Source organism: Bison bison, unplaced genomic scaffold (assembly GCF_000754665.1).
Source record: "Bison bison bison isolate TAMUID 2011002044 unplaced genomic scaffold, Bison_UMD1.0 scf7180017864205, whole genome shotgun sequence".
Lineage (NCBI taxonomy): Eukaryota > Metazoa > Chordata > Mammalia > Artiodactyla > Bovidae > Bison > Bison bison.
In genome coordinates this window covers 5,996,397-6,012,143 of record NW_011494777.1, presented here as the reverse complement: position 1 = coordinate 6,012,143, position 15,747 = coordinate 5,996,397, and the positions used below count along the sequence as shown (strand labels likewise).

At 55.6% G+C, this 15,747-nt stretch overlaps 1 protein-coding gene across 1 annotated transcript in view; it reads left to right on the top strand.

The window, feature by feature from the left end:
- Positions 1–15,747, top strand: part of ADAMTS8 (ADAM metallopeptidase with thrombospondin type 1 motif, 8) — a 41,805-nt gene that overhangs the window by 23,003 nt on the left and 3,055 nt on the right. The window contains exons 3-10 of the mRNA XM_010844723.1: positions 1–590; positions 6,988–7,227; positions 8,022–8,157; positions 8,655–8,822; positions 9,583–9,884; positions 11,821–12,004; positions 14,649–14,821; positions 14,937–15,112. Coding sequence (XP_010843025.1) covers positions 1–590; positions 6,988–7,227; positions 8,022–8,157; positions 8,655–8,822; positions 9,583–9,884; positions 11,821–12,004; positions 14,649–14,821; positions 14,937–15,112 — 1,969 coding nt within the window. The remainder of the gene's footprint in view (positions 591–6,987; positions 7,228–8,021; positions 8,158–8,654; positions 8,823–9,582; positions 9,885–11,820; positions 12,005–14,648; positions 14,822–14,936; positions 15,113–15,747) is intronic.

The following is a 15,747-nucleotide window of genomic DNA, read 5'->3' as shown; positions in this document are numbered from 1 at the left end:
ACCTGTCCGCCTTCGGCCGCGACTTGGAGCTGCGCCTGGAGCCCGACGACAGCTTCCTGGCGCCCGAATTCAAGATCGCACGCCTCGGGGGCTCCGGCGGGGCTGCCGGGCGCGAGAGGGAGCTGCGCGGCTGCATCTTCTCGGGCACGGTGAACCGGGACCCCGAGTCGCTGGCGGCCGTCAGCCTCTGCCGCGGGCTGAGCGGCACTTTTCTGCTGGAAGGCCAGGAGTTCACCATCAAGCCCCAAGGCGCTGGGCGCTCCCTGCATCAGCCACACCTCCTGCAGCGCTGGGGGCACGTGCACCCTGCCACTGCAGCCCAGCCCCTGTCCAGAGCGTCTGAGAGGGAGGCGCAGAAGGGAGAGGGTGAGAGGCAGGAGAGAAGAGCCGACACAGCGGAGGAGGAGGAAAAGGAGAAACAGGAGGAGGACGAGGAGGGCCAAGAAGAGGAGGCAGAAAGTTCCAGCGAGCCACCACCAACCCTGGGGGCCAAGAGCAGGACCAAACGGTTTGTTTCGGAGGACCGCTTTGTGGAAATGCTGCTGGTGGCCGATGCATCCATGGTTGCTTTCTACGGAGAGGACCTAGAGGTAAGACTTGCTGTGCGGGGACACCCTGATCACCTCCCAGAGTCTCCAAATTGTCCCCTTTCTTGTCCCTCTGAGAAAAATCCTTCCAGCTCCTCACCCCAAACAAGGTCCTCTCCTTTCTGAGAAAGGGAAGTAACTCTTTTCATGACCTTTGACACCCAGGAGACCACCTGCTCCTGCCACTACCTCCCTTCTAATTGGAGGGGAGGCTCTGGGCTCCCTCCTCCATGTCCACCCCCATCCCACACATGCTGAGCTGAAAGTGAGTTTTAAAGCACCCCCACCCCAGACACCTGCCTCGCACAACAGAGACGATAAGTGAGCATTTGGGAAGAGCATCTACCCCAAGCCCCATTTCTCAGCCCCCTACTGTCTCCAGACCTGAGGGGCTCCCAAGGAAAGGCCGCTGGGATGCAAAGGTGTCCTTTGCCTGCAGAACTGAGGCTGCCTTAAGTAAAAGACATTGTTTGCAGGGAGTTGAGGCTGGAAAGGGGCTGCCCAACTTCTGTGCGCCCAGCTGGTTCTGATCAGGGGCACGGATACCTTGCCAACCTGGCGCTCAGCCCTGGCAGAACTTGGCAGCACCGGCGTCAGCACGAGAAGGGAGGGGAACAGAATTTCTGCCTGGGGATTCAGCCCAGGAACCTGAAGCTTCAGGGGAGAGGGAAGGAGAAGACAATGGGGATCTGACCTCCTGTGGTGAGTGTCCCTGGTGGAGCCACAACTATTCTTGGCCCACCTGAGCTGCCCTCTGCCTAGACACAGCTCTCTATTGAGCTGGGGCAGGGAACTGAGTCCAGGGGACAGTTCCTGCAGCCAGGCCGATTCCAAATAGATTTACTGATGCTGCGGACTCAGCAGGAGGTGTGTGTGTCACCCTACACCCCAGCACCTCCTCCAAGGACCAGATGAAGCAGAAGGCTCCAGGTGAGGCCGCACTTTCTCTTATCCTGGGGAGCGCAGAACCAGAGATGTGCCCCATGGAGGACTGACCTACCCAGAGGGCACCGATTCCTGAAATGGGCACCCTGGCCGCAGCTGCAGCTCAGTTGCTGCCATTTTGGTGATGGCAGTCTTGGCTATCATCCTATTCTAGCCTCAGCCTGTGCCCAGCTGATGCCTGCCTTGGGGGCTTTGGCACCACCTGTGCACAACAGTCTACATGAGGCACGGCGGGCCCTTCTATTACTTGCCCCAGCTTTCTCAGTCTGCCAGTCACTGGGAAATGCATTCTAGGTGCAAAGATGGGAAGAACTGGAGGTGAAAGGTCCACGTGGCTGCCCCCCTGGATGCTGCCAGGGTGGTTCAAACCCATCAGACCCCGTGTTGACAGTCTGTATTCACTCCTCCCAGAGCTTGGGATGGCAGCTTTGACCCCGCAGTCCAGTTCTGCCCAAGGACTGTGGGTCTGCACTGACCAAGTATCTGCTTCCTGGCCTTCCAGGAGAGCAGGGGAAGGTGCCAGCCGCCTCCTCTGACTCCTGCCCCAGCATGTCCTCCAGAAGGTGGCAGGTGGGGCTTCTCCCATCTCAGGTTGAGGACAGCCACACCTGGCTACCAGGGGACCCCTGGCAAAGTCCATCCACCTCAAACCCAGGGTGCGGTGCTGAGCCCTCCCACACACGATTCCTTTCTGACAGCTGCCTGACAACCGGGAGTAGGAAAGCCCACAAGAACAGGGAGAAGCAGCGGGAAAAGTCATTGCTTTTCGGTCTTCAGAGTCAAAATGTCCTCCCTAATGTTTCCCTACCCTCTCGGCTCAGCTCAACACCCAAACACTTAAGATGCTGTGAATTTTCCTCCAGCATGTACTTGGCAGCTCCAGCTGTCAGAGCCACCTGAGAGCAGACATGCGGGCTGCCAGGCACCAGGGTTCCCAGGCCGCTGAGGCAAGGGTAGGGCTGGGTTCTGCCCCAGGTCTACTGCACCAGACAGCTGGCTTCCTCTTTGCACCCAGGGGCACTTGTACCCTCATAGGACTCTTGGTTGGATGACCCAACATGCGCATGTCCCACATGGTCCCCCACACACACACAGGTTTCTGGACATTCAGACAGGATCGCTGCAGCAGCCCACCACCTCCCTGGGTCAGGAGAACACCCCAGAAGAGCTGTCAGGCACCTTGAAAGCTTAGGTCCTTCCCTGGGTGGGTAGGGTTCCCTCTGCCTTTGGGGCCAGCCCTGACCCCTCTCCCTTGGTCTCATCCCGTCACTGCCTGCATTCTGCTGTCACTGCCCCAGGTGGGGCTGAGGCTGAGGCACAGCTGTTTCTATGACTGACCCCTGGCCCCTCTGCTCTGACTGTTCACCCGCTGTGGAGATGCCACAGGACAGACCTGAATTTCTCAGCTCAATCCCTTGGACTGTCCCATGAGCTCAGCCAAGGCACAAGTGAATGTCAAGGCCAGATTCCCTGGCCTGCCCAGACACACTTCCTCAAATATAACCTAGTTCTCTGCAAGTAACTCTTCAAGGAGTCCCCTGGAGACCTCATTCACACAGATGGAGGTGCTTTGGGGTGTCCCAGCCACCAGGGTGTGTAATGAGGATAAAGAGATGCTTCCCCTTCCCCCATGAAGAGACGCACGTGGACTTGGCAATGGAGTCTAGTCTAAGCATCGCTGAGGCTGCTTCCTAGTGAGCCTTCTGGAAAGTTCAGCACCTCGTGGGGAAGTCACACGCTGAGGACATTCAATCTGCAGAGTGCTTTACAGGGACCACGCAGTGCAAACACCTGTGAGGGGGCAGAGGAAGAGAGTGAAGGTTACAGACGATCTGTGACTTCCCCCAGGTCTCCTCACCCGACAGCCATGCTGGGGTGCTGGGCTGTGCCGCCTGCTCAGCACCAAGAGGGTCTGTGACTCTGGCTCTGCCTCCCCTGACATCCTCCATGCTGTGGGAATGGATCACTGAGCCCAGCCACCCAAACAGGTCCAGCCACAATGGGAGGCCCAGTCCTGAGAAGAAACTGCCTTCAAGGCCAGAGAAAGAATTAACCGTGCGCAAGTCTGGCTTCACTGCGGAGTGACGAGGAAGTTTTCCAGACTCTGTACACTTGAGGAGCTCAGACAAAGGGGGCTTTCTGAAAGGGGGGACCACCTCAGAAGAGACCTTTAACTCTGTCTGCACCCAGCTGCTGCTGACTGTTGCTGGATGAAACTGCACCAGGAAGGGGCAAGAGTAGGGAGCGGCGCCCCACGCTCAGTCTGGAAAATGGTCTAGCCAGACCATCAGCTGCTGAGCTTCTCAAGTCGCTGCTGAGCAGGGAGGTCCCCAGAGAAGACCAGAGGCGTCCCAGAGTCAAGCTACTAGCCAGTGGCTTCAGGGAGGGCTAAGTCACTTCACCCCCGTTCCACTGCCCTTCAGGAAAATGTCTCCCACCAGCCCTATCACCAGAGTGGCCAAGTATCCTGGCTTGCCCAGCACAACCCCTGGCTAGGATTATCTTGGTGTAATTATTAACACTTCCTCTTTACTCTCAGAAGTGTCCTGTTGTGGATAATAACAGAACAGACACATGTCTGAGTCTCCGTGGGCACGTTATATTGCCGTGAAGTATGAACCCCCACTGGAAAAGACCAAGTCTTCGGTCTGTTGCCATCAGAATGATCGACTGTGTAAAGCACTTCCCAGTTTAAAAAGACCGTAGTCTTCAACGGTCCTTGAGTCACCATGTACCCATCCTCCTGTCCCACTGGGAAGGCAGGTAGGACAGAGACAATGTCAAGGGCACGCGGTCTTGCTCGCATACTTTGATCTCACTGTGCTGCAGTTGTCCTTGCAACAGCAAAGGTGGGCGGCAGTCAGTGCCATGAAGAAGAGCATAGACTTTGACAGAAAATAGAAATGCGTGACTTGAGTAAGTTACCCCTTTTTCTGAACCTCAATTTCTTCACCAGCCTGACAGGCACTGTTCTACCAAGGATCTGGCAGTGTCAGGAGGAGATAGTAAAATACAAAAGGCATCTGACCCAGGGCCTGACACATAGCAGATGCTCGGCAAAGCACAGCTAATACCAGAGTTGCCTTGGATGGCGCTTTTGGGCCTGGAAGTCAGACCTGCCCTTCTGGACCAGGAGATAGGCCCAGAAGTGGGGTTCACGGTCTCACAGCTGCCCACCTGCCCAGGCCTGGCTCCCTGCCCCCAGGGTCAGTTAGATGCACAGACATCTGAGCCACCAGTCCTCAGAGGAATTTCTCATCCCAAAAGCTCAGTGATTGAGAGAAAGGGTAGGTGGGCCAGGCCAGGACTGCGGACTTTAACAGACACTTTGGACCATACAGGCCTGGCAGCCCTCTTTTGATGGGAATTATCTTAGAAGAGAGCATCCAAGGGAAACTTCAATGTCCTCCCATTAAACCCACTGCCTAAAAGGAAAATTCTCAAGCCGGCTCAGCCTGCCATTTGCATGATGTTTGGAGAGGAAGCTACGAGCTCCCTGAACCCCAGGGAGAAGAATCCATGAGCCTCGGTGTCAGGTCGCACATCCCGTGCACTCGTGTACCTTCGGCTCACACTGGGGATCAACCCATTGACAGTCTCTGCTAGGATGATGGAACAGCTTGGGAAACAGAGCCTTCTTAAACCTTAGATCACTGGTTCCTTATTCCAAACCTTTAGGGACTGGTTGTGGGGCAGCTGGCGTTTCTCGCCTACATGCCTTCTTCATCAAACATCATCTCCCTAGTTTTGAGATTGTGATGTTGGAACTTGAAGGGAGTTCTCTTGTGAGGAGGGCTGCAGGTTGTTGCAGGTTGTTCCAGGAGTTGGCCACTGGTCCTCGTCAGGGGTGGCGGGGGGCACCCTGGAAGCAGCAGATAACTAGAGGGAAGAGCCAGACAGGCTGCCACTCCTCAGCCCTCACCCCCAGCTGCCTAATGAGGTGGTTACTTGTTTCCCTCAGAAATCTGACTCCAGGAGCGGGTGCCAAGTTTCAGCTTTGTTGATACGATGTTTACATCAGCCTAAACGTAGCTGGAGTGTCTGACACACTAAGTGACCTGCCGACCCTTGTTTATAGTCTTACCACATATCTGGCTGGTTGCCGGCGAGATGAACAGACAGATCCCATTCACAAGTAATGGGATTCATCTGGAACTCCCACACGTGACCTCAGCCCCGGAATGTCCCTCTGTAGCCTTTCACCTTCGGTTCCTTCCTTCCGGTCCCACCTTCCAGATCACAGGAGGGCAGAAAAAGAGACTACAGCGGGGTGGAGCCCTGAGGGGCAGGGAGCAGGACTGGCCACACTCCTGGCAGAGGACCTCGGTTTCCTGTTCTGTAGAATCATCCTAGACGATGCTCTTCTGGAGGTCCCAGAGGCAGGAGAGTGACCTGATCTGGCCTCCTCGGAGGCCCTGGGAGCTGTTGGCAGCCCAGGGTTGGGCAGAGGCCAAGCACCGATGTCCACTCTTCCTTTGACCTTGATGGGACCAGAAGCAGCGTGAGCCTGAGAGCCTGGGTCTCAGCAGCCCATCCCTTCTCTCCTGACCCAAGCTGAGGAGGATTAAACCCCCTGGGCTGTCCAGGCAGAAGCCAGGAGGCCAGGTCCTGGGAAGTTTAATGAGAAGAGTATAGACCTCAGAGGCAGACATGCCTGTGCTACACCCCAGCTTTAAGAGCTGGGTGGCTGTAGACAAGGTATTTGACTTGTGAGAACCTTCACTTCCTTGTTGGAGAAATGAGGATGACTGCCCAGATCATTGTGAGCATTTCCTGAGGTGACGCATATCCAGTCTGCGACTGGTGCAGAGGAGCTCCTGTTAGGAGTGACCATTACAGCAAAGTTTCCTTCCTGAAGAGTAGGGGTTACCGCAGCAGACTGAGGACAATTCTCCATGGACTCTAACCTTGAGTGCTCAGACAAGTGCTTCTGGGCTGAGAGCATGAGGGGAGGGGTGGCTGGCAGGGAGACGGTGGGTGTCCAGGTTAAGGTAGATAAATCGTGCAGTCCAGTAGAAGAACTTTCTGTGACAATGGAAATGTTCTGCAGCAGCCATGAGTGTTATGTGGCTATTGGTGCTCTTGAAATGTGCCTGGTGTGGCAGAGGGACGGTGATTTTAATTGGATTGAATTTTAATGGATTTAGATGTCCATGGCCATGTGTGGCTGGGCAGGACGTTAAACACACAAACTTTGGAGCCAGGCCTGCAGGGTTCATGGGCTGGCTGACACACTAGCTCTGGACCTCAGGCCACTTACTCAGCCATGGATTTCTAATACGTACAAGGAAGGGAAATAATGCCAGTGCTTGGGGTGGCGGGGAGGGGGGTTAGGAGCCCACCCAAAGAGGCTATACACCAATGCCCTGCAGTGAGGAGTGCACAGCTCAGGTGACAGCGGGGGTGGGCACTGCTGGGAGGTTGACCCCTCCCTCTTCACCCCTGCTCGCCTCAGAACCACATCCTGATGCTGATGTCCATGGCCGCCCGCATCTACAAGCACCCCAGCATCGGCAACTCCGTCAACCTGGTGATGATGAAGTTGGTGATCCTGGGGGACGAGAAGCTGGGCCCCGAGGTGTCAGACAACAGCGGGCTGATACTGCGCGACTTCTGCGCCTGGCAGCGGGACATCAACCAGCCCAGAGACCGGCACCCCGAGCACTTCGACACGGCCATCCTGCTCACCAGAGAGGTTGAGGGCCTCCAGACACTGCAGGGGAAGGGGTGGCACCGGGTGGGTCAAGGAGGGGGTGTGGCTCAAATGTGGAGCCAGCCCAAATGTGGGGACTGGCTCCCTGCTGGCCCTAGCTGGACAGAGAGCCGTGAATGTGGACGAGGGGGTGGGGCGGGAGGAGGAGGTCATGAGGACAAGTATGAGGTATTTCAAGGGAAGCAGAGGAATGCGTAAGGGCTCTTGTCCAGAAGTTTGTGACCAGCTGTCTGCTGAGGTCATGACAAGACAAAAAGGACTCAAACTGCCCTGAGAGACATGTGGAGTTGGAACAAAGTCCAGAGGTGCAGCTGCAACCCGGGTTAAACCCTGGGGGCAGGTAACCAGGCTCCTCCCATAATGTCTCCAAATCAGGAGGCCTGCCCACCTTCATGGTGAGGTTTAAGCAGGTGGTTTCCTAAAGTCTAGCCAGACTCCTCATGGGTAGAGGCCCTGCTCCCTGCCCCCCAGGCGTCAAGACAACCCCGAGGCCAAAGCTGCGTGTTTAGCCCCACTTCACAGCTGGGGAGCCCGAGGTCCAGGGGTCAGGGCCCACCCGTCTCCCTATGCAGGGGTGTCTATAGCCTCCCAGGCTATCCTGCCTCCCAGGACAGACTTCCCAGGCCCACAGCCTGATGTCTTGCTGATGTAGATGACAAATGTCCTTTGTGAAGAAATAGAGATTTGGCTGAAAACATCTCCCTCATCTCAGGAGGTGCAGGAACATGCAGTTCCTGTCCTCTTTCTGTCCTCACGTCTCGCTTTCTCCTGAGCAGAACCTTTGCGGGCAGGAGGGCAGGTGCGACACCCTGGGTGTGGCCAACGTTGGCACCATCTGTGAACCCAGCAAGAGCTGCGCCGTGATCCAGGACCAGGGCCTTCAGGCAGCCTACACTCTGGCCCACGAACTCGGTAAGATCCCCCACTCCCAGAGGCCAGGTGCTGGGTTGGGGGGACCTGCCTTCCAGAGTCCAGTGGTGCAGCCCCCCAGGGCTGTGCCGTGCTTCCTGGTTGTCACAGAGTAACTGTGCCCTCATGCTCTCCATCCCCACCCTGAGTGAAGGGCCATCCTCAGGCGGCATGGGGAAACACCAGTGCTCAGATAGAGCCGTGAGGGGGTGTCCTGGCTAAGCAGTCAGGATTCAGAAGGTCAACTGCAATGACAGTGAGAGAAAGTGAGCAAACGATTAAGGGGAATGTGAATCAGGAAAGGCCCCAGCAGAAAAGAGAGGGATCCCAGTGCTCCCGGTTCCCCTGGGAGAGTGGGCTGAGAACTGTCCCTGAGGAACAAACAGGTGGAGTTCCTGGATGAGCTGGCACTGCTTAGGCTTTCAGAGCACTGTGCCCCATGGATGGATGGCTGACAGCAATGGAGGCGGCAGGTGGACTAGGGGTCTCGTCCTTCCCAGGGCACGTCCTCGGCATGCCCCACGACGACTCCAAGCTTTGTACTCGGCTATTCGGGCCCCTGGACAAGCACCACATGATGGCGCCGCTCTACGTCCAGCTGAACAAAACACGGCCCTGGTCCCCCTGCAGCGCCTCGTTCCTCAGAGAGTTCCTGGACCGCGGGTACGGTAGGTCCCCGCTTCTCCCTGGCCGGCGGCAGGCACCTACTTTGCTTGCGTCTCAGGACGGGAGACATTCAGCAGCTGTGTCCTCACTGCCCTCCGGGGCTGAGGTGCTCTACCCACTCCTCTAGCCTGCTGTTCCTCAGCCCAGCTTCTAGCGCCAATGAGATTATCTGCAGAGCAGGTAGAAGTGGTCTGAGAAGGTCTGTTGGAGAAGGTGGGTTCCCACAGACCTTGAAGGAATGGAAGAATGTTTGTCATACAGAGCAGAGAAGGGAGCCTCCGGCTGGAGCCGTACATCACAGGGCAGCGTGAAAACAGCATAGGCAGGAACGCCCCTGAGAGCAAGGAGTGGGGCGAAGTGCCTGGTGCAGGCAGCCTGGCTTGTGGAGTAAAGAAGTGAAGACACAAGTGATTCTTGATGCAGAAATAATAGATTGTTCAAACATCAGTACTTTGGCTTTAATTCTCTGGGCCTGGATTTAACAGTCCATTTACATCCCTAATTATACTGTGACTTAGATTAGTGCTACAATTAGCTGGCCTTCCCTCGGTAAACACTGCATACATATAAGACATTCTGGATGACAAAGAAATTCAATCCTTTAAATAAATGTGCTACTGATAATCAAAACGTGGAAGGAATTTCTCTAGATGATGGAGTGTTGACAGTTTGTGGATTGAAGTCAAGGAGTCCTTGAGTGCCATGTGACAGGAGGGAACCCCTGGCCCTTATTCCTGTTTCTCTGCTTCCTTCATTCCTCAGGGGACTGCCTTCTGGATGCCCCTTCCTGGGCCATGGCCCTGCCCACAGACCTCCCCGGCCGCAGGCCCCTCTACGACCTGGACCAACAGTGCAAGCAGATCTTTGGGCTGGGCTTCCGCCACTGCCCCAACTCCTCTGACCAGAACACCTGCGCGCAGCTCTGGTGCCGCATTGATGGCCCCGACCCCCTTTGCCACACGAGGAAGGCCAGCCTGCCCTGGGCCGATGGGACACCCTGCGGGCCCGGGCACCTCTGCTGGGAGGGCAGCTGCCTGCCCGAGGAGGAAGTGGAGAAGCCCGAGGTGAGGGATGGCCACTGGGGTGTCAGGGAGAGGGACGGGGGAGGGCTGTTTCCATGGAGGAAGCCGCACTTGAGAGCTAGGAAGCAGGAGGCTTGGGGCCAGATGCAACTATGAGTAGAGCCACACATCCTTTGACACACAAAATAAAGCGTATTTATTCAGACACAAGAGGAGCCCTTCGAGGGTGTCCTCAGAGCAAATGGATGGTGCTATCAGGGCTTGGGCGTTTGGAGAGCTTGCCTTTGGAACAGCTGTGGACTTGACTTGGAGGACTGGTGCTAGGCGTGGACACTCCTGCGCGAGACTGTCATGGACACTCAATAAACAGAAGCCATTATGAATTCTATTATAAATGGAGTGAGTGACAGCAGAGGAGGGACACCCCATCAAGAAGGAGGGGAAAGTATTCATGCCCTACCCGTGTCTGAGCTGAATTCTTAGCTAGGGGTCAGGACAGTGGGAGGTAGTGTGGGGACCCCTTGTTCCAGAAGGAGGGAAGAAGGAAGGGGAACCACCTCTGAGCCAGCAGAGAAAACTTGGCAGAGTGAACCTGCAGGGAAGGCAAGGCAATGTCGAGAAGGGGTTTTAAACGACTGGCTCCTTTGCCCTGCTTTGTACTTCCAAACTGTGAGGCTCGTCACCTTTCTCTAACTGGAGTCACTGAGCCATCTCTGAAACAATGTCCGATGGGTCTCAGCCTGGGTCTGGCCAGCTCTGAATCACTAGGGTGGCCTGCGCTCTCACCTTCTGGAAGGCTGTCCTCAGGGCACATCCCGTGCACGGAGGCCCAGGGGCCTGTGTGGCCACGTAATCCACACATTCCTTCTAAGCTTGGGCCGGGATAGGCGTCATGGATTCTTTCTAAGTCCCCTCCCAGCCCCTGCCCAACACGTGGCTTTTCCCAACCCTGTCCTGTAGTGTGGGCTTCACACAGTCCTGAGGGGAGAGATGGGAAGGGGGTCCACTCCTACCTTCCCCAGCAGTGCAGCCAAGCTCCACACAGGAAAAAGTGGCCAGAAAGTGAACCCAGGCTAGTGCTTCTAATGTATTTTTAAGGGGAAAAGACAGATCAGAAATATTGCATAAAAAAAAAAAAAGAAATATTGCATATATTGACAGAATCATGTCTCTGTAAAATAAAAACACGGGACCTTCATGACGATAGTCAGAGCACAGGTATAAAGGGATATTGATGAAAATCATGTCAATGGCTTCATCTAAGTAGTGGTATATCTTTAAGTGTTACTTTCTCTCACATTTTTCCTATTTTTCATTTTTTATAGGATCACGTATGACTTCTGTAACCTTTAAAAAATTATTTTCATTTTGAAAACTCTGTGTACCCACCCATCACAACTGCTTGACCTCAGAGTCAGTTGTAAAGTTGGATGTGACTGTTCCCAGGATGTCCTACTCACTCCTGGACCTGGAGGCTAGTAGACTAGCAGCCTCACCTCCCAGAGATCCTTCCTTTAGGTCAGAGCTGCTCAGCCTCAGCACTGGTGGTGTCTGGGCTGTGTGCACTCTGGCTGTATAGGCTGAGCAGCTCCCTGTCCCCGACTCGTTGGAGGCCAACAGTGTACACCCTGCCCAGCTGTGACAACTACAGTGTCTCCAAACACTGCGGGAGTCTCAGCCCCCATGGGAAACCACTGTATTTTCCTCAGCCTTATTCCCATAAAAGTGTTTGATTCTGCAACTGAGCACCTTACAAAGGGTGAGGAACGGTTCTAGACCCTTGGCTGCTTGGGGGGCAGCTGAGGGCCAGGCCCGCACAGACTCTGTGGTCAGCTGCAGTCACACAAGCCAATGGGAAGACGAATTGGGCAGTTAGCGAACTCCACCCACCAGCACAAGCACAGCTAGGAAAGGAGGTCCCACCGAGAGCCTAGGCCCTCTCCCCTCACCCCACTCAGAGCGGCCTTGTGTGTTGCAGGCTGTGGTGGATGGAGGCTGGGCCCCGTGGGGACCCTGGGGTGCATGTTCACGGACCTGCGGAGGAGGAGTACAGTTTTCATACCGTGAGTGCACCAATCCTGAGCCTCAGAACGGAGGGAAGTACTGCCTGGGTCAGAGAGCCAAGTACCAGTCATGCCACACCGAGGAGTGCCCCCCAGACGGTAATGACCAGAGCAGCTGCTACGGCGACTGCAGCACATCCCTGGAAGAGGGTGGTCTCTCGGGCTCAGAGCTTTCCAGGGTGCAGACAGAAACGGGCTCTTGAGGCACCACACTTCGGGGCAGCCTACAGTGCCCCGGGCCAGCTCTCACTGTTCAGGGAGAGCCTGGAAAAGTCAAGGAGAGAAACCACCCTGGTTTTTGGAGATGTGGACATGGAGGATGTCACTCCCAACCAGCTTATGCTCTAGAGCCGGGGCAGGGCTCTGCGGAGGGCTAGAGTCCACAGTAATACTACTCCTGGAGGAGTCTAAACCCTGTTGTGTGTGCAGAACAATGGAGCCACTGTCCAAAGCAATTGTCGGAGCCACCTCCAGGGTCACTCCAGCCAACGTTCAGCCCAGGGCAGAGGGAAGGTTTCTGAATCTGATCCTAGCACACACTTCTCCTAAGAAGGTTGCTCATCTCCCCTTGGGGCCATGGCATCTGCCTATGGGAACCTTCCTGGGAAGTGCCTCATTTCTGCCTCCCAGGCACATCCCCCAGTGCCCACGAGAAAGCACATACCTTTTTTTTTTTTTTTTCCCATGTAGTCTTCTTTAATTGGAGGATAGTTGCTTTACAATGTTGTGTTAGTTTCTGCTGTGAATGAGCTCTGAGTATACATATATCCCCTCCCTCTTGGACCTCCCTCTCCTCCCTTCCCCTCCTAACCCTCTAGGTCATCACAGAGCACCGAGCTGAGCTCCATGAAAAGCACATACCTTAACTCCTTAACTAGGAGCAGTGACGGCTACAGAGACATGAGAGGGAGTCCCTGCAGATCTTTGCTCCACCACCCTGTCCAGCTCCTTGTCGCAGCTCCAGGGAGTGTGACAGGCAGCAGATGGCACACACTTTTAGGGAGGTTAGAGAAGTTCCTACAAGCACAGAGGCCCAGCCCAGGGAGGGCAAATAGCAAGGGAGTCTGGAGGCTTTGTAGTTTTGTAAGACGAGGAGGAGCCGTAATGGCAGGAGGCTCTAGAGCATCTGCCTGGAATTGTGGGCATCCTCCTGGCACACTAGTGAAGGGCTCCTGGGGAAATGAGAGAGAGAAGAGAGGAGAGGGGAATGAATACGAGGCACAGAGGAGACACGGACAGGAGCTGAGACCTGGATTTCAGGTGCACTGGTACCAGCCATCTCCATCAGCGGGAGCTTAGTGCCTCTCGTGTGCCTCGGCTGTCCCGACGCTCTCTCAGGAGGGGGCGTGGCCACCTGGGGTTCGAAGCTCCACAGACCATGAAGGTGTCCAGCTCGGTGGGGAACCTCAGCAGTAAGAGCAGCGCTAACTTCAGGACTGCGAGAAGGAAACACCCAGGTCTTCCTGTCTTGGAAGCAGCAGGATGGGTGGGAGACTAGGCACCAAGTCTCACAGGAAACCCCCAGCCTTAGCTTGTGAGCAGCGGACTGAATTGTGGAGTATGGGAAGGAGCATGCAAAACCTCAGCTCATCCTGAACAGAGGACAGGACTTAGTGACATGCCGGAAATAGCAGATGTAGGTGCTCAAATGTCAAGAAGATACCAGGGTTCCAGTCTCAGGCTAGAAGGTGGTAACATCACCCTGTGAAGAGCCAACCTGGAGAAGGCAATGGCACCCCACTCCAGTACTCTTGCCTGGAAAATCCCATTAATGGAGGAGCCTGGAAGGCTACAGTCCATGGGGTCGCTAAGAATCGACAGGACCGAGCGACTTCACTTTCACTTTTCACTTTCATGCATTGGAGAAGGAAATGGCAGCCCACTCCAGTGTTCTTGCCTGGAGAATCCCAGGGATGGGGGAGCCTGGTGGGCTGCTGTCTACGGGGTCACACAGAGTCGGACACGACTGAAGTGACTTAGCAACAACAATGAAGAGTCAACCAGGTGATGGAGGAACCACACGGAGTTGGGCCTCACTGAGCTGGAGGTAATCACAGTGTCTTCAAGTGGACTCCCCCAAAGACACCCAGAATTACAGCAAGTGGAGAGCAGAGGCCAGGTCAGAATTAGGGACAGAGGGGGCCTTTGTCCAAACGTCCCGTGTCAAGAGTCATGATTAGCAGAGGGTCCAAAATATACCTCCATGTGTCATTCTCTGCTTCCCAGGCCTACTGAGCTATCCCCATCCTCACCTAGGTTTGGTGTTGGTGGTGGTTTAGTCGCTAAGTTATGTCCGATTGTTGCAACCCCATGGACTGCAGCCCGCCAGGCTCCTCTGTCCATGGGATTTTCCAGGCAAGAACACTGGAGTGGATTGCCATTTCCTTCTCCAAGGGGTCTTCTCAATCTAGGAATCGAGTCTAGGTCTTCCTGCACTGAAGGCGGATTCTTTATACCAACTGAGCCACGAGAGAAAGCTAATCAGTAAAGCAGAATTAAGACTCTTCCCAATAGAAACACTGTCTTTCCCAGAAAACCCCCGCGGGGCAGGCTTCTCCTTTCCTGCCTCATGAGTCAGCGCCGAGGTCAGTGCTGAGGAAGGGCGGGCTGAGGTGACCCGCGTCCTGGGACCAGGTCAAGTCCAGGAGGAAGAAGGATGCCCAGAATCCGGGCATCTCCCCCTCGGGGTCCTCCCTGCTTCAGTTCAGCATGGTGACTCCGTGACCTCTCATCCTCGTTTTAGGGAAAAGCTTCAGGGAGCAGCAGTGTGAGAAGTTCAATGCCTACAATTACACAGACGTGGAGGGAAACCTACTGCAGTGGGTCCCCAAGTATGCGGGGGTGTCCCCCCGGGACCGCTGCAAACTGTTCTGCCTAGCCAGGGGGCGGAGCGAGTTCAGAATATTTGAGGACAAGGTGAGGAACCTTCTGGAACTCAGATGCACGGGTGGGGAGGAAGGCCTCCTGGCCCGGACCACGTGCGGGCTGCATCTATGCTCAGGTCCCTTCAGACCCCGCTTCCTTTCTGCAGGTGATCGATGGCACCCTGTGCGGACCCGATACTCTGGCCATCTGTGTCCGTGGCCAGTGTGTCAAGGCTGGCTGTGATCACGTGTTGGACTCACCTAAGAAGCTGGACAAGTGTGGGGTGTGTGGGGGCAAAGGCGACTCATGCAGGAAGGTGTCTGGCTCCTTCAGTCCCTCCAGGTGGGTCTCCCAGGAGTCCTGTCCCTAGCTGCAGGAGTGGACCGGGCTTTAGAGACAGTGGCGGCCCCTGCATACCCGGGAGTGCTAGCTGCAGTGTCTGCATGAACTCGGTATCCTCTCTGTCTCAGAGTGGTTGTGAGGGGTGAGGAGGTGGGAGAGCACGTGGTGCAGTCTGACTGGCAGAGGGGCCACCGGAGGCCACGTGCATGGGGCTGCATCATCTCTGAGTCAGTCGGCAGCAGATGTGCGCTGAGTAACTGGGACCCCTGCCAGAAGCAGCTCCTCCAGGCCTGCTGTGGGAAGGACGTTTCACCTGCACCCGGTGGGTCCTGCCCTTTCTGCAGGCGGATCTTCAGAAAGGGGGTTCTTGGGGGACCTTGGCAGTCTTGGAGCTTCCTGAATCTGAGAGCCCCAGATCCTTTCTCATACCTTAAATCCGTAAGTTCATGTGAAGTGAAGTGAAAGTTGCTCAGTCGAGTCCGAGTCTTTGCGACCCCATGGAGTATACAGCCCATGGAATTCTCTAGGCCAGAATACTGGAGTGGGTAGCCTTTCTCTTCTCCAGGGGATCTTCCCAACCCAGGGACTGAACGCAGATCTCCTACATTGCAGGCAGGTTCTTTACCAGCTGAGCC